The sequence below is a fragment of the Lissotriton helveticus genome, chromosome 2_1 (assembly GCF_964261635.1).
Source record: "Lissotriton helveticus chromosome 2_1, aLisHel1.1, whole genome shotgun sequence".
NCBI classification, from domain to species: Eukaryota; Metazoa; Chordata; class Amphibia; order Caudata; family Salamandridae; genus Lissotriton; species Lissotriton helveticus.
The window spans coordinates 647,068,340-647,089,000 of record NC_136059.1 but is presented as its reverse complement, the minus strand read 5'-3'; the positions used below and the strand labels follow the sequence as shown (position 1 = coordinate 647,089,000).

Genomic DNA, 20,661 nt, shown 5'->3' with positions numbered 1-20,661 from the left:
GTATGGGATATTGGCTACTAAGGTGAGTTTTGGCACACCCTAATTCACTGAGGTTCCAAGTCTCTATGCACAGTTCTGTGTAGGAGCAGAATCCCTGCTACAGGGGGGTGGGGTGGGTGGTGAAGAAAAGTGGGTCCCTCGGTTTGGGGCCATGGAGGCAGGCGATCGTCCTATTCACATGAGCTCCTGTGCTGGTTGGGGCCATGTCCCCAGAAGGACGTCTGTCATAGCCTCATTAAAAGGCAGTAGGGGTTCCGAGCTCAAAACCCCAGGCTGCAGGACCTCTGCCAAGACATTAGTCTTGACCGCCACAGTGGGAAGCTGTAGGTCAAGGACCTCCACTGCTCCACACACCACCATGGCAAAAGTTGCTCCCTTCTCCGTAGCCAGGGTAGGAGGGGAAAGCATGCCAGAATCTGGGGAGGTGTACAGACCACTGGCGTCACCCAATTCCTCATATCAGTCCCAGGTCTGGCTGAGGTGGAATTTCTAAGGGGTCCGGCTCACCCTCCCAATCCTCTTCCTCCATTCCTGCCCCTTCATATTAGGGCAGAAAAAACAGCATGGAGTCGTACGGCTCTGTCAGCGCTGGTCTTGGCGTCGGTGGACCGGCTACATGTCGCTGGAAATGAGGATCGGGAGGCACTGCCGGTGCGGAGAGCGTCAGACACAACACGAGGGAAGGTCGCTGTGGAGGTGCGACCGGCGTCGGTCCTGACCCGGGAACGGGTCTACTTGGAGGCCACGGAGCCGGGGTCCCAGCCACCAGCGCGAGAACCACAGGGGCCCCTCCATCATCTGAGCCTGCGGGCCCAAAGGCGCGCTTGGCAGGGTCAGGAAGCCCAAATATAACACACATGGTGTCTGAAGATTCCTTAAGTTGGGCAGGGTTCGCTCCCGGCCCCGGAAAGGAAGGGAAACGCGAAGCAGGGCCTTGAGCGCCGAGGTTCCTCCTCACGAGAAGGGTGGGACGAACTTCTTGTGCTTTTTGTGGTGCCTCTTACCTGACTTTGATGAAGAGGACTTTGAATCGCAAGTGCGGTGTTCGGACCTTCCTCTCGACCGAGATCGAGACCGGTGAGGCAACCTTCATGGTGCTGGATGCCGGGCCGCAAGAAGCTTTAAGGATCGCTCTCTTAAAGCCTTCGGCGCCATGGCCTGCCAGTCGGAGCACGACTTGGAGTCGTGGTCCCATTCCAGACACCACAGACAAAGCAAATGGAAGTCTGTAACCGACCTGGCGTAGTGACAGGTGCTGCACAGTTTGAACCCTGAGGGGGTCTTACTTAACATCCTAACACACCAGAGTCGACAAAAGTAAAAAAAAAGTGTCAAAAATTACAGTGGGGTAGCTCTCTTCAACGGATCAGCATTGACTGGCGCGGAAAGAAAAGAACTGATGTCAGAGCACCGGAGTCGCGGGTATATTGACAAAGCGGATGTCATGACAAACACGCTGCCGACGATGTCACGCGGAGCGAACTGATGCCACCTACCGGCGGGTAGGGGTACTGGTATGAAAAATCTTCTGGATCCAGCCTGGCGCATGGAAGTTCAAAGGTAAGCAATCTGCTGTAAGATTGTCCAGAGATTCAAAGAAGGTACAGTGTTTTTATTTTCACTGCACTTTTGCCGTTCAATGGTTAATTGATATGCATCAAAACATTTATGTCACATTGTTCAATACGCCCACAGGGGAAGGGGAAACAAGGGGATGTGAGAAAACAGTTTAAGATAGTTGAGTCACTAGTCAAAACGGTTACTGACATGCATATAAATTCATGAATATAAACAATACGTGCTAAATGGTCCTCACGAGGGATGCCACGCCACAAAATACGCATAAGTCAGAACATTCTTGAAACAAACATATTCCTAAACAGCTGCACATATCACGCTATTGTTAGGAATTGACATAGTAGATAGCAGTCTACGTTTCGACCCAGAAGTTGTAGGATAGTAGATCCTTACTGCGCGGGTCTTCGTCAGGACATGTGGGAAGGGGTGGGACGGGGGCTGACTCCTGTCGTATTGGCGGGGCGGGAGATGTCCAATTCTGCCAAAAAAGTCCGTGGACAATCTGTAGGAGTGGAGAAACGATTGAAAATATTCAATCAGTTGTCCGTATCCATTAATACTGGATTACGGGAGTAATGTAAAAAGATCAGGGCACGAGTCCCTCACCGACCCGGGGGATGTGAAGAATACCGAGGCAAGATGAGCATTCAAGGCTCAGTGCGGAAAGATCCGCTGACGAAGTCTCTTCAACCCTTCGCGCTTGCTTCAGTGGGGGAGCGGAATAATTTCCCGGAGCCGCTTTTTGCATATAGCTCCCTTGTGCTGACTCTGCCCCAGTAATCCAGTATTAATGGATACGGACAACTGATTGAATATTTTCAATCGTTTCTCCACTCCTACAGATTGTCCACGGACTTTTTTTGGCAGAATTGGACATCTCCCGCCCCGCCAATACGACAGGAGTCAGCCCCCGTCCCACCCCTTCCCACACGTCCTGACGAAGACCCGCGCAGTAAGGATCTACTATCCTACAACTTCTGGGTCGAATCGTAGACTGCTATCTACTATGTCAATTCCTAACAATAGCGTGATATGTGCAGCTGTTTAGGAATATGTTTGTTTCAAGAATGTTCTGACTTATGCGTATTTTGTGGCGTGGCCTCCCTCGTGAGGACCATTTAGCACGTATTGTTTATATTCATGAATTTATATGCATGTCATTAACCGTTTTGACTAGTGACTCAACTATCTTAAACTGTTTTCTCACATCCCCTTGTTTCCCCTTCCCCTGTGGGCGTATTGAACAATGTGACATAAATGTTTTGATGCATATCAATTGACCATTGAACGGCAAAAGTGCAGTGAAAATAAAAACACTGTACCTTCTTTGAATTAATGTTTCTATTAGTTCATTCTCAATATTTGTAAATTTCATGTAAATAATCCTTCGTCCAGTCTGGGACCCCTATGCTTATAATAATCACTCACCCAGGTCCCCTTGACTATAATATGCAAGATTGTCCAGGCAGTACTGTTTGGTGAACGTGGGCAGTGGAGCACATGCTTCTGCCTGGCAGATGTCCAGGACCAAAACTTCTTGTGCTAACACTGTAGTCGCAGCCTTTGATATGGTGGAATGAGCATGCACATTGCTTCTTGGCCAATGAGTAGCTGGATGCAAAGCATGATCCATCCAGAGATGGTTCTCTTTTGCATGGCATTTTCTTTCTTGGCCTTGACATATCCCACGAAGAGTTCATCATACACCTGGAAAAGTTTGTGAGGTCCAGGTGGAAGGACAATGCTTCTTTTGGGTCCAGTTGGTGGAGTGTTTCCTTTTCTTTAGAGGGATGAGGCTGAGCATAAACGGTAGGCAAAGTGAGGACTGGCCTACGTAAAGATGGGTTACTACCTTTGGCAAGAAGGATGCGTGAGTCCTAAGGACTAGCTTGTGTGGGAAGAAAGACCCATATGTAGGATGAGATTAAGCATGAGCGCAAAATCCGCTCCGATCGCGGATTTTGCGGATTTTCTGTGAATCCGCGATCCGCGAACTCTCGCGGATTTACCGAAAATCCGCAATCCGCGATCGGAGCGGATTTTGCGGTCAAAAGTTCAGGCGAGCCTAATTAACGATGGCGCCGGCAAGCTGCCAGCGCCATCCTGCAATAGTTACTTAATTAGCTTCAACAGGAAGCTCTAATAGATAAGATACAGCAGGGGCTCGAGCGCCTGCTTTATTTTAACAGTTGGAGCTTCCTGTTGAAGCTAATTAAGTAACTATTGCAGGATGGCGCTGGCAGCTTGCCGGCGCCATCGTAAATTATTTCAACGGTGGTGTCTTTACTCTTCTTGAATAAATATGAAGGGCAGGGTTCATTCGGGCACGACGGTCCTGGCACAAAAAAATAAACCTCAACAGGAAACACTTGCAGATATCAATAAAGCATGTGCCCTAGTTGAAGCTTAAATTCAGTGACTCATTCATCAGCCCAAAAATTAATCTGCTGCTCTGATCGGTCTCTGCCCTTTTATACACACAAGAGGCATGCTCGCATGGACGCCCCGTCCGTTTGGCCCCACCCACACACTCGAGGTGTGCACCGTCTTCCCGCCATTTACCCACTATGATGGACATTTCACTCAAGGGACCCCTGCGCACTTCGGCGCGATTGCATAGTAACACACACTTGGTCGCTGGAACTAGTTGAAGCGCAAATGCAGTGACTCATTCATCAGCCCAAAAAAAATCGTGAGCGTTGGGAGGCTGTGCCTTCTTCCCAAATATACCATCGATAATCCGCTGTGATGCTGCTCTGATCGGTCTCTGACCTTTTAGACACACAAGAGGCATGTGCGCTCGCGTGGAAGCCCCGTCCGTTTGGCCCCGCCCACACACTCGATGAAGCCCCGCCCCCAAATCCGCAAATCCGCTAAATCCGCGGATTTTGCGGATCCACGATCCGTGGATCCGCTTAATCCGCGAATCGTGGATCCGCAAAATCCGCGGAGATGACAGCGCCTGCAGATTGCTGACCCTGCAGGCAGAGGAACTTTTCACTAAGAATACTGTCTTGATGGTAAGAAGCCTAAGGGTGCAGCTATGAAGAGCGTAAAAGGGGCGCACATCAGAAAAGTAAGAACCAAATTAAGGTCCCACTGAGACATTACAAATGGAGTCTGAGTAAACATGTTGGAGATCATAAAGGAACCTATTTACAATAGGGGACTTGAGGAGGAAAAGTTGATCTGGCAGCCGCAGGAAAGCAGAAATGGCAGATAACTAACGCTTTAAGATGCCCAGTGCAGAGCTCTCCTGGGCAAAGGTAAGGATAAACAACAAAACCTGAGAAAAGGGGACAGATAAAGTATCAATCTATTCCTCAGCACACCATGCCACAAATGTATTCCAATGGCCAGGATATACTATCATGGTGGAGGTAGGTGGGTCTGCTAAAAGAACATTGCTAATTTTGGGTGGAAAGTCGAAAGCTGGCAACTGTCGCCACTCAATATCCATGCATGAAGGCGGATCGTTGACGGGTTCGAGTGGAGAACCCTTACCTGCTGCTGCGACACAAGATCCTCCCGAAGGGGCAGCATGACCGGAGGACCGATGGCCATGCTCAACAGCGCGGGATATCAAACTCTCCGAGCCGAGTCCAGCATCACAAGAATGACTTGGGTACGTTGTAAGAAAGTGGCTCTTTGTGCACACTGAACCTTACTTTGGTCCAGTATATAGACTCCATAGTCCCCAGAGGTTTGGCAGAGGATAAAGTTAAATAAAACCTTACTCTCTAAAGTGGTAGCTTGGTCGAGCAGTAAGGCAGTATCAGAGGACAGTGTAAAGCATTTGTTGTACACCCTCAGTCAGCAAATGGTCTCACACACCAAAGGACTGAACTACAGGCCAATGGTTTGTAAAAAATATATATAGTTGTTTTATTTTAGAACCAACAATGGGTACCGAAATATACTTTCTCAGAATTAGTTACTTTAGTTAAATACTTTTCAAATAGGCACTAGACTTTTGAGTACAACAGTTACAGTTGTTGCAATAGGCAACACAATTTCAAACACAATTTTACATTGAGCTCAATGGGAATTTCTAGTTAAATGCAATTAATTACTTTATGGATTACTTTTCTAACCACAGGACTGGATCCTAGATTCAGTCATGGGACATCTCCTGTAAACAGTTGAGTAAAAGCGTTTTGGTTACAGTTGTGATATTTAAGGGATATTATTGTATTTTCAAAGTTGACACTAAAAAACTTTTTACATAGAATCACCAATGTTATCCTATGGGAGGAAATTCACTTAGCAGGTAAGTAGTGTTATCGTTTTTTTCATACTCAGTGTTGGGTCCTGGATCCAGCACTGGTGCAACTCCTGTAACCAATTGAAAGAATGCATTTATGTCCTAAAGGCGATTTTTAATGAATATTTGTAAGTTTCAGAAATCGACACTTGGAAACTTTTTCAGCAAAAAACAGGCAATGTTATCCTATGGAAGGAAATTCAAGTTACCGTTAAGTACAGTTAGAATTACTTTTCAGGGTCAGTGCTGGGCAACAAGATCCAGCACTGGAATCTCTCCTGATAACAGGTGAGTATTTTCGTTTTCGTGATTCGCCTGATTTTAGATGAATATTTTAAAGTTTTAAAGTTTCAAATCTACACACCAGAATTTCCAAGTGAAACCAGTCCATGTTACCCTATGGAAGGAAAGTGAGTTATCAGCTTTTGGGTAAGTACTCAACTGGAAGAGTTAAGGTTCTGGGCATAGACCTAGGGGTCTCCCAGGGTCAGGTAGGTACAGTTTTAACACCCTCAGCAGCACAGGGGCAGCCGGGTGCAGAGAGATATAGGCCCAATGTCAGCTATGGGCGGCAGTGGGCCTTTGGTTGGTGGCTGCTGGCAAGCGGGCCACGCGGCTGAGGGAGCTGGGCTCCTGGTCACTTGCTTAGGGCAAATGGGGAAGTAGATTAGGACAGAGGTTGCACTCCCAGGGGAACTCTGGCGGCTGGGTGCGGGGTGCCTTTGAGCCGTTGGGTGCTCAATGTTATTCAATGTGAAAGCTGGCAGTTGAACAAAGGCTGCAGGCTCGGGGACGGAGATTCTTCAGGTGTGACCACCACTTCGAGAGGTAGTTGGGGTCTTGGAGGATAGGTGGACACCCAGGAGTTGGGCACAGGGGGCCGTGGGGCGCCGGCTGCAGGGGTGTCATTGGACGTCAGGAAATATTACCCTCTGCTGGTTGCGGTTGTAGGAGTCCCTTGCTGTGAGGTTGCAGGCGTCGTCTGAATCGACGAGGAGGGTCTTTGGGCACTAGATTTCAGGTCACAATCGCGGGGGGGACGTCCTCAGGGTCTTTGTCCACTCAGGCACAGGCCGGGCTCAGCAGGTGCAGAGTGTGCTGGATTCGTGGTTCCTGTCTGGAACCAGGGTGTTGCTGTTTGAGCTGAACCACTGCTCATGGGAGTCACAGTCTTTAAGGTGTTCAAGGCAGGCAAGTCCTCTGGGGTTTTCAAGGTTGCTGTCTGCAGGAGACGCCAGGATTTAGCAGGAGCAGGTTCAAGGATCAACAGGCCTGTAGGGCTGGGGGCCAAGTCAGTTGGTGTTGTCTTCTTGTTAGCAGCTGCACGGCAGGTCTTCTTCTTGATCTTCTTTCTTGTTTTCAAATCGGGATCTGAGGAAGGAAGGTTCAGTGTGCCCCTAAATACTACATTTAGGGGCGTTACAGGTAGAGTAAGGGCAGGGATCAATGGGTCCCTGTCCTGGGATAAGTACACCCCCTATCCTGCTCCTCTCCTGTGGGAAGGGGGCAGGAGCCTATCTCTGATTGGGCAGGGCTCCCCATCCTCAAGCTGGCCGGAGCCCAGGGTTGTGATTTACCTCACTTCTTCCACCTGAGGGGTGGAGTTGGCACAGGCTGGCACACCCCCTTTACTCACGTAGGATTTCCCGCCAGTCTTCCCGCCAAAGTGGGGGTCAGAACCGGTGGGGACCAGTTTCTGAGTACACCAAGTGGCCTGGAGAAGCTAACAAAGGCGGCATGCCTTTGAAGCTTCCACTGCCCGTCCTGGGGGAGGAGACCTAGCACCTCGCCCAGGACGTGCATTGTTGCAGGCCCAGGAGAGCGGATGGCTCGATACTCAGGGATCCAGCAACATGTCTGATGCGTGGCACCCTAGGCAGCCTCTCAGCCCAGACGTGGATTGTAGGTTAGGTTCAGGGGGCAACTCTAAGTTGCCCTCTGTCGTGCATTTGACATTAAATCCCACACTGGCATCAGTGTGGGTTTAATGTGCTGAAAAGCTTGATATCAACCTTCTCAGTCTTCAGCGAAGCCATCATGGTGCTGTGGAGTTCGTACTGACAACCTCCCAGCACCATATACTCTTAATGGCAGCACTGCACTTACAGTGCACAGGAATGGCCCTGGGTACTGTAGGGGCACAGGGCTCATGCACCTGTGCCCACACCACTGGCATAGTGCACCCAGCTAGAGGGGTGACTGATGGATGTCAGGGCAGTGTGTTTGGGGGCATGGCACACAGGGATGTGTGCCATGTCGACTCTTTGTTTAGTTCTGCACTAAGACACACAGCCTGCAAAGGCAGTGTGTGGATGTCAGGGTACAGTGCCCCTAAGGGTGGCACAATAAGTGCTGCAGCCCTTAGGGGTCTTCTCTGGTCACAAGGCCCTGGGTACCCAAGGTACCATTTACCAGGGGATAACAGGTAGCCAGAGATGCCTGTTGGGTTTCAGTTTCAACACAGTTTTAGGGAAGGAACACAGGCCCTGGGCACCTGGTTGGCAGAAGCCCAGGGCACACTCAGTCAAAGCACATAGGCAATTCAGCAAAAAGAGGGGGCATATCATGCAATAAAGATGGCACTTTCTCACAATGGCCCAGTAATTGACGCAGGTCTTGGTGTTGTGGTTACACTCAAGGCACCAGAGGCAGAAGGTATAGTGACAGGCGCCGCAGAGCTTGAAGCCAGCCTTCCTTATAGACTTCCCCGCAAAACCAGGAGATCAATCTCACAAAATGTTGACAAAAAGTAGAGAGAAAAAAAGACAGTCAAAAAATTACAGGGGTAGCTCTCTCAAAATCTGCGGCGACTTGTGCGGAAAGAAAAGAACTGATGTCAGCGTGCTAGGGTGACACCTATTTAGGCACTGCGCACATCACTTAAGGCGCCGACAACATCACGTGGAGCCAAACACCACCACCCACTGGCCTGCAGAGGCAATGCTCACGAAAAATATCATAAGGGGAAAATTCTATGGTATGGTATGGTATTCTGTGGCTAGAAGTCTCTATCAGATACAGGTATCAAGGACTGGGGGAGAATGGAGGAGATATTCTCGTTTTTCAAAGTACTGGCAAGCCTGCACGTTATGCCATGCATAAGGGATAGGGTGTTATTGTCACTTGTCTCACTGTAACAAGAGTGCTCTAAATGGTCTTAAAGATCTTTGTTACTCTGCTGAGAATGTGATGAACATCTATCAAGTCAGTTGGGAAATGTATTAAAAAAAAAAAAAATTAAATGTAGGCAGCAAGAATGTCCAGTGTTGGTTGTTTAACGGGAGAGAAAGCACAAGAACCATGTAACTGGAAGTTTACTGCCATTTTAGACTTTCGGAGCAACATTTCTCTGCTTTCAATAATGGAAGTACAAGTTACTTACCTTCGGTAACGATGTATCTGGTAGAGACGATTCTAGCCGCAGATTCCATAACGTAGAACATCCCCCAGGCATGGGACTGGACCCGAAAAACTTTCATGCCCAGCATCTGTGCACGCCGGGGGCCAGTGCCACGCGACTCCGCCCAATCTCCTCCGCTGGCGTGATGTCAGCGAGGTCACATAAGCCCCACCCCAGCGCGCAGACGTCAGTTTGCTTCGGGGGAACTTTTCCGTGCCACAACGCAGAGCCATCACAATAAAACTGAAGAGAGCATAGGAATAGTGTGCGAAAACAAGAGAACAAATAGAGAGAAATAAAAGTCGAGGCACACCACTCGACGGCCCCAAGGCACCAGAAGGCGATAACAGCGGGTCAGAGCAGAAAAGTAGCAGAGCACCACACTAAGGAACAACTCGCGCAAGCCAAGGTGAAAACACCGGGTGGCAGCAAGGCACCAGAAGGCCAGGGCAGCAGGGCCATAGCAAGAAAGCGCCAAGCACCACTCAGTGGAACCACCCCGCAAACCAAAGCTAGAGCCATCCTGAAGGCACAAGCATGTGAAAGCGCCTCAACAGAAAGGGAGAGAGAGAGAAAAAGATGAATAAAGTCCACAACTACAAGGGGAAGGGTCACAACCCCCGGAACAGAGGAGCAAAAGTAACCCTGCCAAAGAAGGGCATACCTCCTGAAAGGAGGAGGGGTCAAGGACAGGGAACCAATCCGCGGACCACAGTGCCAACTGAAGGTAAAAAAGGCCAAGGGCAGGTAAAGGAACCCCCCACGACGAAGACCATGTGGGGATCAGAATCTCCAACAACTGAGGGAAAGAGCAAGGTAGGCCCCCACGCTGAACAGAGACCAGCTGGAGGGAGCCTGACCGGAAGAAAACGAAGAGGATAGCCACAGAAGACAAGGTACCCTGAGGGAGGCAACTGCAGAAACCCAAGCAGAGGGTCCTCGCAGAAACAGGGAGGAAGGGTGAGTTGTGACGAAATCTGCGGCTAGAACCGTCTCTTCCAGATACATTGTTACCGAAGGTAAGTAACTTGTGTATCTGATAGAGACTACTAGTCGCAGATTCCTTAAAGTAAAATAGATACCCTAGCCATACCCAAAGGGAAGGAGGGTCTGCGAAAGGACCCACCAGCCTGGACTCAACTTAGGGCCCGAGGGGATGAGTCAACCGGACAAGGAACAGAGCCCTGTCATCCAGAAGACCACCAGTCCCAGAGGGGATGCAGGAAGACTAGCAAAGAGGCCCCGCCCTTCCCCAGCAGGAGGAAACAAAGACAAGGCGAAGGGAGGGCAGGGCACCCCGAGCCCTGCCAAAGTACCAAGGATCTCCACCAGAAGTCCCAAAGGCATAGGCAAAGCAGAGGAGCCCAAGAAAGAAGAGCTACCCCCAGACTCCAAGGAGAAGAGGTAGAACCAAGGCAAGCCCCCCCACCTGGAACACACCCAGTGAAGAGGGCAACCAAGCCCGTCACCGCCGGAAGGCAACAGACAAGACTGAACGGCGCCATGCAAAAAAGGGCAAACGGGAGAAGAGGGGACCAAAGGCACAGTGGTGCAGAAGAGCAACAGGTCCGCACTGGCATGCACAGCAGGCAGCCAGCACCACGGAACGGTGCACCTGGGATAAGCCAGACGCCAGCCGAACTTAGAGGCCTGGGGGGCCTGGAAGGGCCCGGACACACCCCATGGAAGGGGCCGTCACCAGAGGACCCACGGAAGGGGCCGTCAAACACGGCCCACAAAAGAGGTGGAACCAGGCAGAGTTACAATGCAAAAACGCAGAGAGCAGGCAAGCCCAGGCTAGCGACACAGCGATCCAGAAGAAGGACAGACCGTGACGCAACGCAAGCCACTCCAAACCATTAGTAAGAGGATCGCACCTGCGACATACTGTGACGCCATGGAGAGCAGAGGCCCGAAGGATGACCACACCTCCCAGCACACGACAGGGCTATATAATAGCTACCAATACCCCACATAGGGCAGGTTACGTCGCAAGACATGGGAACCCTCTTGGGAAAAAGTGTCCGCAACAGAGGACAAACAAAAAAGACCTGCGTAGGAATGGCAGACAGCTTGTCAATCAGCCAAAAAGAATACACAGAAGGCCTTATCACAGGGCCAACACAGCTAACCAATCAGCCAAAACCACAATAAAAAAGGGCAAGACCAGCCGTCAACAACGCCAAAGTCCTAACCAAAGGACCGGAGGCAGAACAAACACACAGAACACACACACCACCGGGGCTACTCGCCACAAGACCCCTAAACATAATGGAAGAACACCTCCCAAAAAACAATGATTTACCGGTCACTGAGGGGAGAAGGCGGAGGACGAAGTCCCGCCAGAAACCTCTGAATGGCAGAGTCTGCAGGGGCGTGGAACAAAAGAGAGCCATCAAAAGGAAGGTCCATCAGATGTTTCCTAACGCTCTCCGGGAACACACTATCTCGTAGTCAGGCATGCCGGTGAAGGGCCACAGAAGAAGCCATGGTACGACCAAGCACCTCCGAAATGTCCAGAGCGGAGCAAAGAATGAATGAAGCCAGCTCCTGGCCATCCAAGCCATGGTGCTGCAGAACAACACAGGCACCCTCCCGAGAAACGGCAGGCAGAAGGGACTCAGCCGAGTCCCACAAGCAAGAAGTGGCCCTAGCCAAGACACACAGAGTGTTAAGGGCCCGCAAGGCCGTGCTGGTGGAGGCGAAGATATTGTGCCCCCAGGAGTCTAACCAGCGGGCCTCCCGTGATGGGGGAGCCAACAACGATGGCAGAGAGGGAAAGGCAGTCTGCAAAAGCCCCTGGTAAAGGGGTGGAGGGAAAGAGACGGGATCATTGCGGTGCAGAAGGTGTTGGGGCACCTGGTCCCCCGTGGCGGCCGCACCCAAGACCCCAAAAGCGAAGCGTGGAGCGAAGCCTCGAAGGAGAGAAGCAGCTCCCGACCACCAGAACCCTGATGGAGGATCTCCAGAAGATGATCCGTGGGGAAATGGGCAGCCGGATCGCCCATGCGCAAGATTCCCGCCGCCGTGGAAAGAGCCCGAGCGAAGGCAGCACCCGCCTCCCTAGGGCCCCGAGTCAAGTCAAGTCAAGTCAGAATTTATATAGCGCACTACATACCCAGAGGGTCTCAAGGCGCTTGAGGAAGGGGGGGGAGGTTTACTTATCGAATATCCAGGTTTTAAGCTGTTTTCTGAAGGCTAGGTGGTTTTGAGTAAGGCGGAGGTGGATGGGAAGGGAATTCCAGGTTTTGGCCGCTAGGTAGGAGAAGGACCTTCCCCCCATGGTGGCTTTGTGGATGCGCGGAACAGCGGCGAGGGCTTGGTTGGACGAGCGCAGCTGGCGGGTGGGGTGTAAAAGGAAAGGCGCGTGTTGAGACAATCAGGTCCAAGTTCGTATAAGGCTTTGTGTGCGTGGGTGAGGAGACGGAACGTTATCCTTTTGTTGACGGGGAGCCAGTGCAGGTCTTTTAGGTGACCAGAGATATGGTCTTTGCGAGGGATGTCTAGTATGAGTCTGGCTGAGGCATTTTGGATGTGTTGGAGTTTTTTCTGCAGTTTTGCGGTGGTACCGGCGTAAAGGGTGTTTCCGTAGTCAAGACGGCTTGTAACCAGTGCGTGGGTGACCGTTTTTCTTGTTTCGGTGGGGATCCAGCGAAATGTTTTTTTGAGCATGCGGAGGATGTTGAAGCATGATGATGAGATGGCGTTGGCTTGTCTAGTCATCGAGAGTGAGGAGTCCAGGATGCCCAGGTTCCGTGCGTGGTCCGTCGGTATGGGGGCTTTTCCTAGGGCCGTTGGCCACCAAGAGTCGTCCCAGGTGGAAGGGGATGCACCTAAGATGAGGACTTCCGTTTTGTCCGAGTTCAGTTTCAGACGGCTATGCTGCATCCACTCGGCTACTTCTTTCATCCCTTCATGTAGGTTTGTTTTGGCGGTGGTTGGGTCTTTGGTGAGTGAGAGGATCAGCTGAGTGTCATCAGCGTAGGAGATGATGTTGAGGTTGTGTTGACGTGCGATGGTTGCGAGGGGGCTCATGTAGACGTTGAAGAGGGTGGGGCTGAGTGATGATCCTTGCGGGACGCCGCAGATGACTTCGGTGGCCTCTGACTTGAAAGGGGGGAGTCGGACTCTCTGAGTTCTTCCGGCGAGGAACGAGATGATCCAGTCCAATGCTTTTCCTTGAATTCCGATGTTTCTGAGGCGTTGTATCAGGGTGCTATGGCAGACTGTGTCGAAGGCTGCGGAGAGGTCAAGGAGGATGAGGGCGACTGTGTCTCCGTTGTCCAGTAGTGTTCGAATGTCGTCTGTTGCTGCGATGAGGGCGGTCTCGGTGCTGTGTTTGGCTCGGAAGCCAGACTGTGAGGAATCAAGTGATTTGTTTGTTTCGAGGAAGGCGGCGAGCTGATTGTTGATGGCTTTCTCAATGACTTTGGCAGGGAATGGGAGGAGCGAGATGGGGCGGTAGTTTTTGAGTACAGTGGGGTCAGTTGTGGGTTTCTTCAGAAGGGCGCTGAGTTCGGCGTGTTTCCAGCTTTCTGGGAATCTGGCGGAGTTGAGGGAGCAGTTGATGACGTCTCGGAGATGGGGTGCGATAATGGAGTTTGCTTTGTTGAAGATGTGATGGGGGCATGGGTCTGTGGGGGATCCTGAGTGGATGGAGTTCATCAGGCGCATGGTGTCTTCGGTGGTGATTGGGTTCCAGTCTAGAACGTTGTTTGGAGGAGGTCCATGTTCGGAGGTGAGTGGGGTGGACTGGTTTACGTGTTGGTTGTCAAAGCTGTTATGAATGTCGGCGATTTTGTCATGGAAGAATGAGACAAGGGAGTCACAGAGGACTTGAGAGGAGGTGATGTCGTTTGAGCTGGCGGTGGGGTTGGTGAATTCTTTGATGATGTTGAAAAGTTCCTTGCTATTATGGGCGTTGTTGTCTAGTCGGTCTTTGAGTGCTGATTTCTTGGCTGTTCGGATGAGTTGGTGGTGTTTGCGGGTGGCGTTTTTGAAGGCGGCTTGGGAGATAGTGTTTGGGTCTTTTTTCCAAGTTTTCTTAAGGGAACGACAGATCTTCTTGGATTTCTTAAGGTCGTCGTTGAACCAGGGGGCGTTCTTGCTTCCTTGCTTGATTTGATGTTTTTTCAGGGGTGCTAGTTTGTCGGCTGTTTGGGTTAACCATTGTGTGAGGTTGATGGCGGCTTGATTAGGGTTAGTTGAATAGGCAGGGGGTTTTTGAAGAAGCGATGTGGATATTTGGTCGATGGTGATTTTGTTCCAATTTCTTCGCAGAGTTGGTTGAGGGAGGTTGTGGATCGTGGTCTTATTGTAGGTGAAGTGGATGCAACTGTGGTCCGTCCAGTGGAGGGGTGTGGTATGAGTGAAGGAGATATGCTTGCTGGCAGTGAAGATAGGGTCGAGTGTGTGTCCTGCGTAGTGTGTGGGGGTGTTAACAAGTTGTTTGAGTCCGAGATTGGCGAGATTGTCCAGAAGGGTGGTGGTGTTATTGTCGTTGCTCTTTTCCAGATGGAAATTGAGGTCTCCCAGTAGAATGTATTCTTCCGAGGGGAGTGCGTGTGGGGTGATGAAGTCGGTGATGTCTTCGTTGAATTTTGTACGGGGTCCTGGTGGCCTGTAGAGGAGGGTGCCTCTGAGTGTGGTCTTGGGGTCGGTGTGGATCTGGAAGTGAAGGTGTTCGGCGATAGTGAGGTTGTCATCTGAGCTGGTTGAGACGCGGATGGTGTTCTTGTGGACGATGGCGATGCCTCCTCCTGTTTGGATGGGGCGGTCCTTGCGGATGATCTTGTAGCCTTCCGGGATGGCTATGGAGATGTCTGGAGCTGAAGAGGCGTTCATCCAGGTTTCTGTTAGGAAGGCGATGTCTGGATCGGTGGTGTCGATTAGATCCCAAAGGTCGATGGCGTGTTTGTGAACCGAGCGGGTGTTGAGAAGGATGCATTTAAGGTGGTTGGGGCTGGATCTCTGTTTGGTGTTTGTTGGTTTGGTGTGGGTCTTGACGCAGGTGAATTTGCAGGAGAGGCAGCTGACGGGTCCATGGGTGTGTCCTGGTGCTGCTTGGGCGCAGTTAGGGAGTTGGCCGGGGTTAAGTGCTAAGAGGGTGGAGGCGTCGTATGTGATGCGGGAGGGATGAGTGGTGCGGGGACCAGGGGGTCTGGCGCTGGGCGCGGTCCAGGCGCCGACGGGCGCAGACGGGCTTACCTTTGGCGCACCTTCGGCGCGCATGTGGCGCAATCGCTGCGCGTAAACGCTGCGCGCAAAAGCATCTGTCATATGTGGATGGTGGAGGGGGAGGGGCGAGGGAGGAGCAGCTGGGAGGCGGGGGGCGGGGTCGAGAGCCAGGCAGGGAGGCAGGAAAACAAACAACAAAATGGATGGCAAAAGCGATCGAGGATTGGAGCACAAATAATCAAAAACGCTCAATTAGCTAATGGCGCCGGCACAATCAGGCACAATGCGTTTAACTAGGCAGAGGCAGCACTGCACAGCGCAATGGCATACAAAGCGTGCTCTCGCAGTATAGCGCTTCGAATACAATTTAAATCGCAGCTAAGCACTGTTAATTGCGTCAGCAGTGTGGTCTAGTAGGAAATATTAAGGCAGCCAGGTGCTACGATACCGATCAGCAGGGAGCTGGGAGCAGCGTGAGGAGCGGCCGCCTCTGAGCAGATCAGGACGGTCACAGCGCTATCACGGGGGAGTGGGGCCTGTAGTATCAGTGGGAGGGAGGAGCAGCTGGGAGGCGGGGGGCGGGGTCGAGAGCCGGGCAGGGAGGCAGGAAAACAAACAACAAAATGGATGGCAAAAGCGATCGAGGATTGGGGCACAAATAATCAAAAACGCTCACAATTAGCTAATGGCGCCGGCACAATCAGGCACAATGCGTTTAACTAGGCAGAGGCAGCACTGCACAGCGCAATGGCATACAAAGCGTGCTCTCGCAGTATAGCGCTTCGAATACAATTTAAATGCGCAGCTAAGCACTGTTAATTGCGTCAGCAGTGTGGTCTAGCAGGAAATATTAAGGCAGCCAGGCGCTACGATACCGATCAGCAGGGAGCTGGGAGCAGCGTGAGGAGCGGCCGCCTCTGAGCAGATCAGGACGGCCCCGCAGTGGGGAAAGCAGCTCCTCTGTGAGCGACGTCTGCAAGCTAAGGTGGCCGTCCCCCAGTCCCACCGAAGGAAGGAAAAGCCAAGTCCAGAAAGGGGGAAAAGGGACCGAGGAATGGGGAACCTGAGGCGCCTCCGGCGAAGACTGTGGTCATAGCGACAGCGAGGAACCGTCCTTAGACAACGTCGGGGAAAAAAGCCACGACGTGGCAACCAGTCTCCAGAGAAGAGACTGGTCACGCCGCCGAACCTCTGGGGATGAGGGGGCGTCCGAAGACGAATCAACAACCCGACGCTGGCCTGGCGCCGAAGAGTCAGCGACCGGGGCAGGTCGACGTCAACCGGTGCTGAAGGGGATTCCGGAACGACCTCTGCCACAACTTGCTGCGCAGGGGACCGCGGTTGGGCCGGAGCGGCTAAGGAACGGCGGCGAAAAGGTGTCGACCCGACCCCCACCAAGGCAGCCGTCTGCGAGAAGAGACGAGGGGGGCTCAAGGACATGCGCCGACCCATAGCCGCCCCTGCAGTGCCGCCAGCAACCGCCGGCACCTGAGCGGTGTCATCTTGGCCTCGGACAAGGCTGCTGCCTGCCCACAGGACAGAGGGGGACATGCCCTGGCCCCGGCAATCTAGCACGACACCGCAGGGGTTTGCGGTGAGGCAGAGGCGCAGTGGTCCAAAGGAGGGAACCCCGAAGGGTCTCACCCCGACGGCCCCACATCGTGCAAACCTGGAGCTGAACCTGTCGGCGCTGGAGCCACCGGCGATGCAGCAGAAGTCCCTGAACGCGGAAAGGATCCGCGGACGTCTCAGGACAAGACGGAGGAGCCAACGAGGCCTGCAAGGCCGCCGCATAGGCCTCCTTCTGGGCTCTAGTCGTCCCCCGCGCCGGGAAACGGCGGCTAGGGTGGCGGCGTGAGGGCCGCACCACCCGCGGAGAACCCATGCCCCCGACAGGCTGGGGACCGGCCCTCGGGGACAAACTGCAACACTTACCAACAGGTGAGCGACGCTCTTGCGGCCTAGGAGGACGATGTCATTGACGCAGTCGGCGGTTCTTGAAGCCGTCCGTGGGGGCCGGACGCAGTGAAGATGCCAACCTGGACATGCTTGCAGAAAGGAGTTTCATCCGGTGCTGTCGCCGGGACTTCGGTTTCATCTGCTGACACGCCTCATAGTCTGTGGAATCGCGGTGCTCCCTCAAACACCACATGAAGATGGAGTAAGGATCCGTCGCCGACATCTGGCAGGCGCACGTTCGAAGCCTGAAGGCATTCGCACAGTGTTCTCAAGAAAAATGCTCAAGGTGAAAAGGGAGGCCTGAAATAGGCCAGGAGACAAGATTCAGGTCCGTGTTGCACGCGGAAATAAAGAAAACTGACATCAGGGCGCCGGGGTGGGGCTTATGTGACCTCGCTGACGTCACGCCCGCGGAGGACGTCGGGCGGAGGTGCGTGGCACCTCCCCCCAGCGCGCAGAGATGCTGGCCCAGAAAGTTTTACGGGTCCAGTCTCACGCTTGGGGGATATTCTACGTTGAGGAATCTGCGGCTAGTAGTCTCTATCAGATGATTTCTTTTCAAATTCAAATATTTTCAAACGTTTCCAAAATTTCAGTTCCAATATTTAGATACTTAACAGTTAGTGATAACACTGACACCTTCTTTTTGACTGGCAGTGCATCAATCACCACATACAGTGGATACGGATGCCCATGATAGATAATGTGCCAGTTTAGGCGCATGGTATTAAGATGTATTACCTATCTACATATATTCCACTTATCAATATTCCTAAAGAAATGCTCATTACCTCACACTTGAATTGCCATCCATAATTTTTGCATCTATTGGCGTCGGAAGGAGGCACTCTAATGAGGCTTAGGAAATATTTGAAATAAGAGAAGTACAATAATTCCCTGTTATGTCGACTTCAGATGGGCTCAATGATAGAATGGGTTTCTTTAGTAATTCACACATGGCTCTCCATAAAATATCCTCAACTAGTGCTGAAAGAACATTCAGGATAATGAAAAACTGTTAAGCATATACTGGTCTTAAAAAAGGCTTACAGCTTAGGGGTTGTGCCGTGGGTGAATCATTAAAGGAAATCTAAGGGTGTTCAAAGCTTAGTTATTATACTTAAGTCAATCTGGAAGCAGCTACATTTACAAGCTTCTTTTTTTATAACTGATTTGGTGTTGTCCAAGAATTTTTTTTAAAGTCTAGAGGCGCCACTTAAATTATGAAAAACAGCATTTTCCAAACCTTTCCTAATCATGAGCCTATTAAGCTTCCCTCCCAAACTCCTACAAAAGCCAACTATTTAAAAAAAAACATGAATTTGGGAAATCTTTAAGGTACCAATACTTACGCAGATCTGGATCTTTGTTTCTTTTGGTTTTGTTGCTAAGACTTATTTCAAATCTGTTGAAATCAGCGGAGAGGTCACTAGAGAAAGACAGAAAAGCATACTGCCATAAATCTTTTTTTCTCAAATAATGCAGAATACTTATTTTAACTGTTTTGATTTTCTAGCATCGCAAACATTATCAACATTTAGAATGGAGATCAGTTGCTAATACTCTTCTCCCTTACAGTTATTCAAATGTCCTTTTACGCCACTAAGTCATAACAATTTTACAGAGTAGTACAGGTGTATGGATGGAGATAAGAAGTGAACCTCCTTATGTTTATATAGCTGTGGTTACGCATAAACCTTGCAGTATTGTTTAAAGGCACTGTTGAGCAGGTTTAAAACAATAGTATGGAAAAATGCAAAAGTATAAAAATAGATATCACTGCAATAAGGCATCAATAATCATCGATGAATACTTTGATGAAGAAAATCTCCACCAAAATGCAATCAAATAAGTTAATTCCAACCAACCTACTTCCAGGAAGACTAAATAAAAACTCGATTTTAACTACCCCTTAGGTACCCAGTAAAGAATGAAAAATCCGTCTATGAAAATTTTAAAAGAAAACATTTGTTCAATTTTTTACGGAAACAAAGAAGGGTTTGACTGGCCGATAACTGCACACTATTCTGAAAGAGGAGTAAAATAAAAACTGAACAGGTAATTATATTCAGCAACAGTGGAAACATACAAGTAACTATCCACGATGATATCGATTCGAATTTCACAAACATAGAAGGATCAATCATAATACAGACGGTCATAAATAATTAGGATGAGGGAGATTAACAAGAGAGTGAGGACAAACCCAGGGGATAGAATTCCAGTGAAGGTGCTCAAAATTATCTATTACATTGTCTGCCCTCTTGGTAAGGAGTACTGAGAAATTGAAAAATCTTAAGCTGAATCGAAAGATAATATTTTAGACTGCTTAACATTTTTCACAGAATTAAAAGTATGCTGAAAAAACATTCACCAATCAACACATAGTGCCAAAAATAGAATGTGCTCTGCGTTTGGAGAAGAGTTGCATTACATTTATACAGCCAGGTAACACACGTGTATAAACTTGATCAGTAAAGTGACAACCATAACATAAGAAAACGGTCACTTTCATCTGCATAAAAAAGGTATATCTGACAACCGTCAAAACTCATAGCACTCTTACTTTAGAAAGCTGGTGCCTGGGAAAATGTCTGGACTGTTATCCCTTGGCTGATGAGACAACTATAGGACGTAGGATAAAACATATACATACTATGTAGTTTGGATTTTATTAAAAGAAACCAGCATACCTCTGTGAATTGTATGATTAAATTGGTTGACTTTCAGAAGTCTGAATTGAGGAACCTCATAAAATACTTATGATGTCCAAATGATATGACACAAAGTTGGCAGGAAAAGCAAATCTTAAATGACCTTTTGCAGTGCAATAAACCTTCAGCACCTAAACCTAATAACATATTGTAAAAACGTCAACTTCCAGAACCTCGGCAAAATTAAGCCATCGGAAACAGTTGTACATGGTTCCATGATGTCCTCTCAAAACAGGTAGCCCACCAAGTTTAACGAGGTGACTCACTGAAGACCAAGCTGTTCAATGAGGCAGTAATCAGTAGCAGCAGAGTTGCCTCCCTCTGCCACTGCCAACAACCGCTTGATGTAGCAGGACATGAAGAATCCGCTGTAGATGACTTTGCAGCAGGAACAGAGCCGCTGCTGGGGCAACTAGTAAAATGGGTCGGGCAGTTTAGGGTAGGAGGCATAGAGCAAACAAATTCCCTGGGATCTCACCCATTGTAGGAAGATGCCCCTCTTTTACATGGTCACCCCCACTTGTTGCCCACTGGTACTTATGTTCTTGACTGGATGTGCACTGGGTCCC

At 50.3% G+C, this 20,661-nt stretch overlaps 2 protein-coding genes across 3 annotated transcripts in view; both read right to left on the bottom strand.

Moving 5' to 3' along the window:
* RASA1 (RAS p21 protein activator 1) overlaps positions 1-20,661 on the bottom strand; it is a 1,157,575-nt gene that overhangs the window by 650,414 nt on the left and 486,500 nt on the right. For both annotated transcript variants that reach the window (XM_078675333.1, XM_078675334.1), the window contains exon 15: positions 18,731-18,807. In XM_078675333.1, the coding sequence (XP_078531459.1) occupies positions 18,731-18,807 (77 nt within the window). The remainder of the gene's footprint in view (positions 1-18,730; positions 18,808-20,661) is intronic.
* The window catches only part of LOC144819112 (uncharacterized), a 39,402-nt gene continuing 38,141 nt past the window's right edge, over positions 19,401-20,661 (bottom strand). Inside the window, 1 exon segment of the mRNA XM_078677107.1 lies at positions 19,401-19,405. Coding sequence (XP_078533233.1) covers positions 19,401-19,405 — 5 coding nt within the window.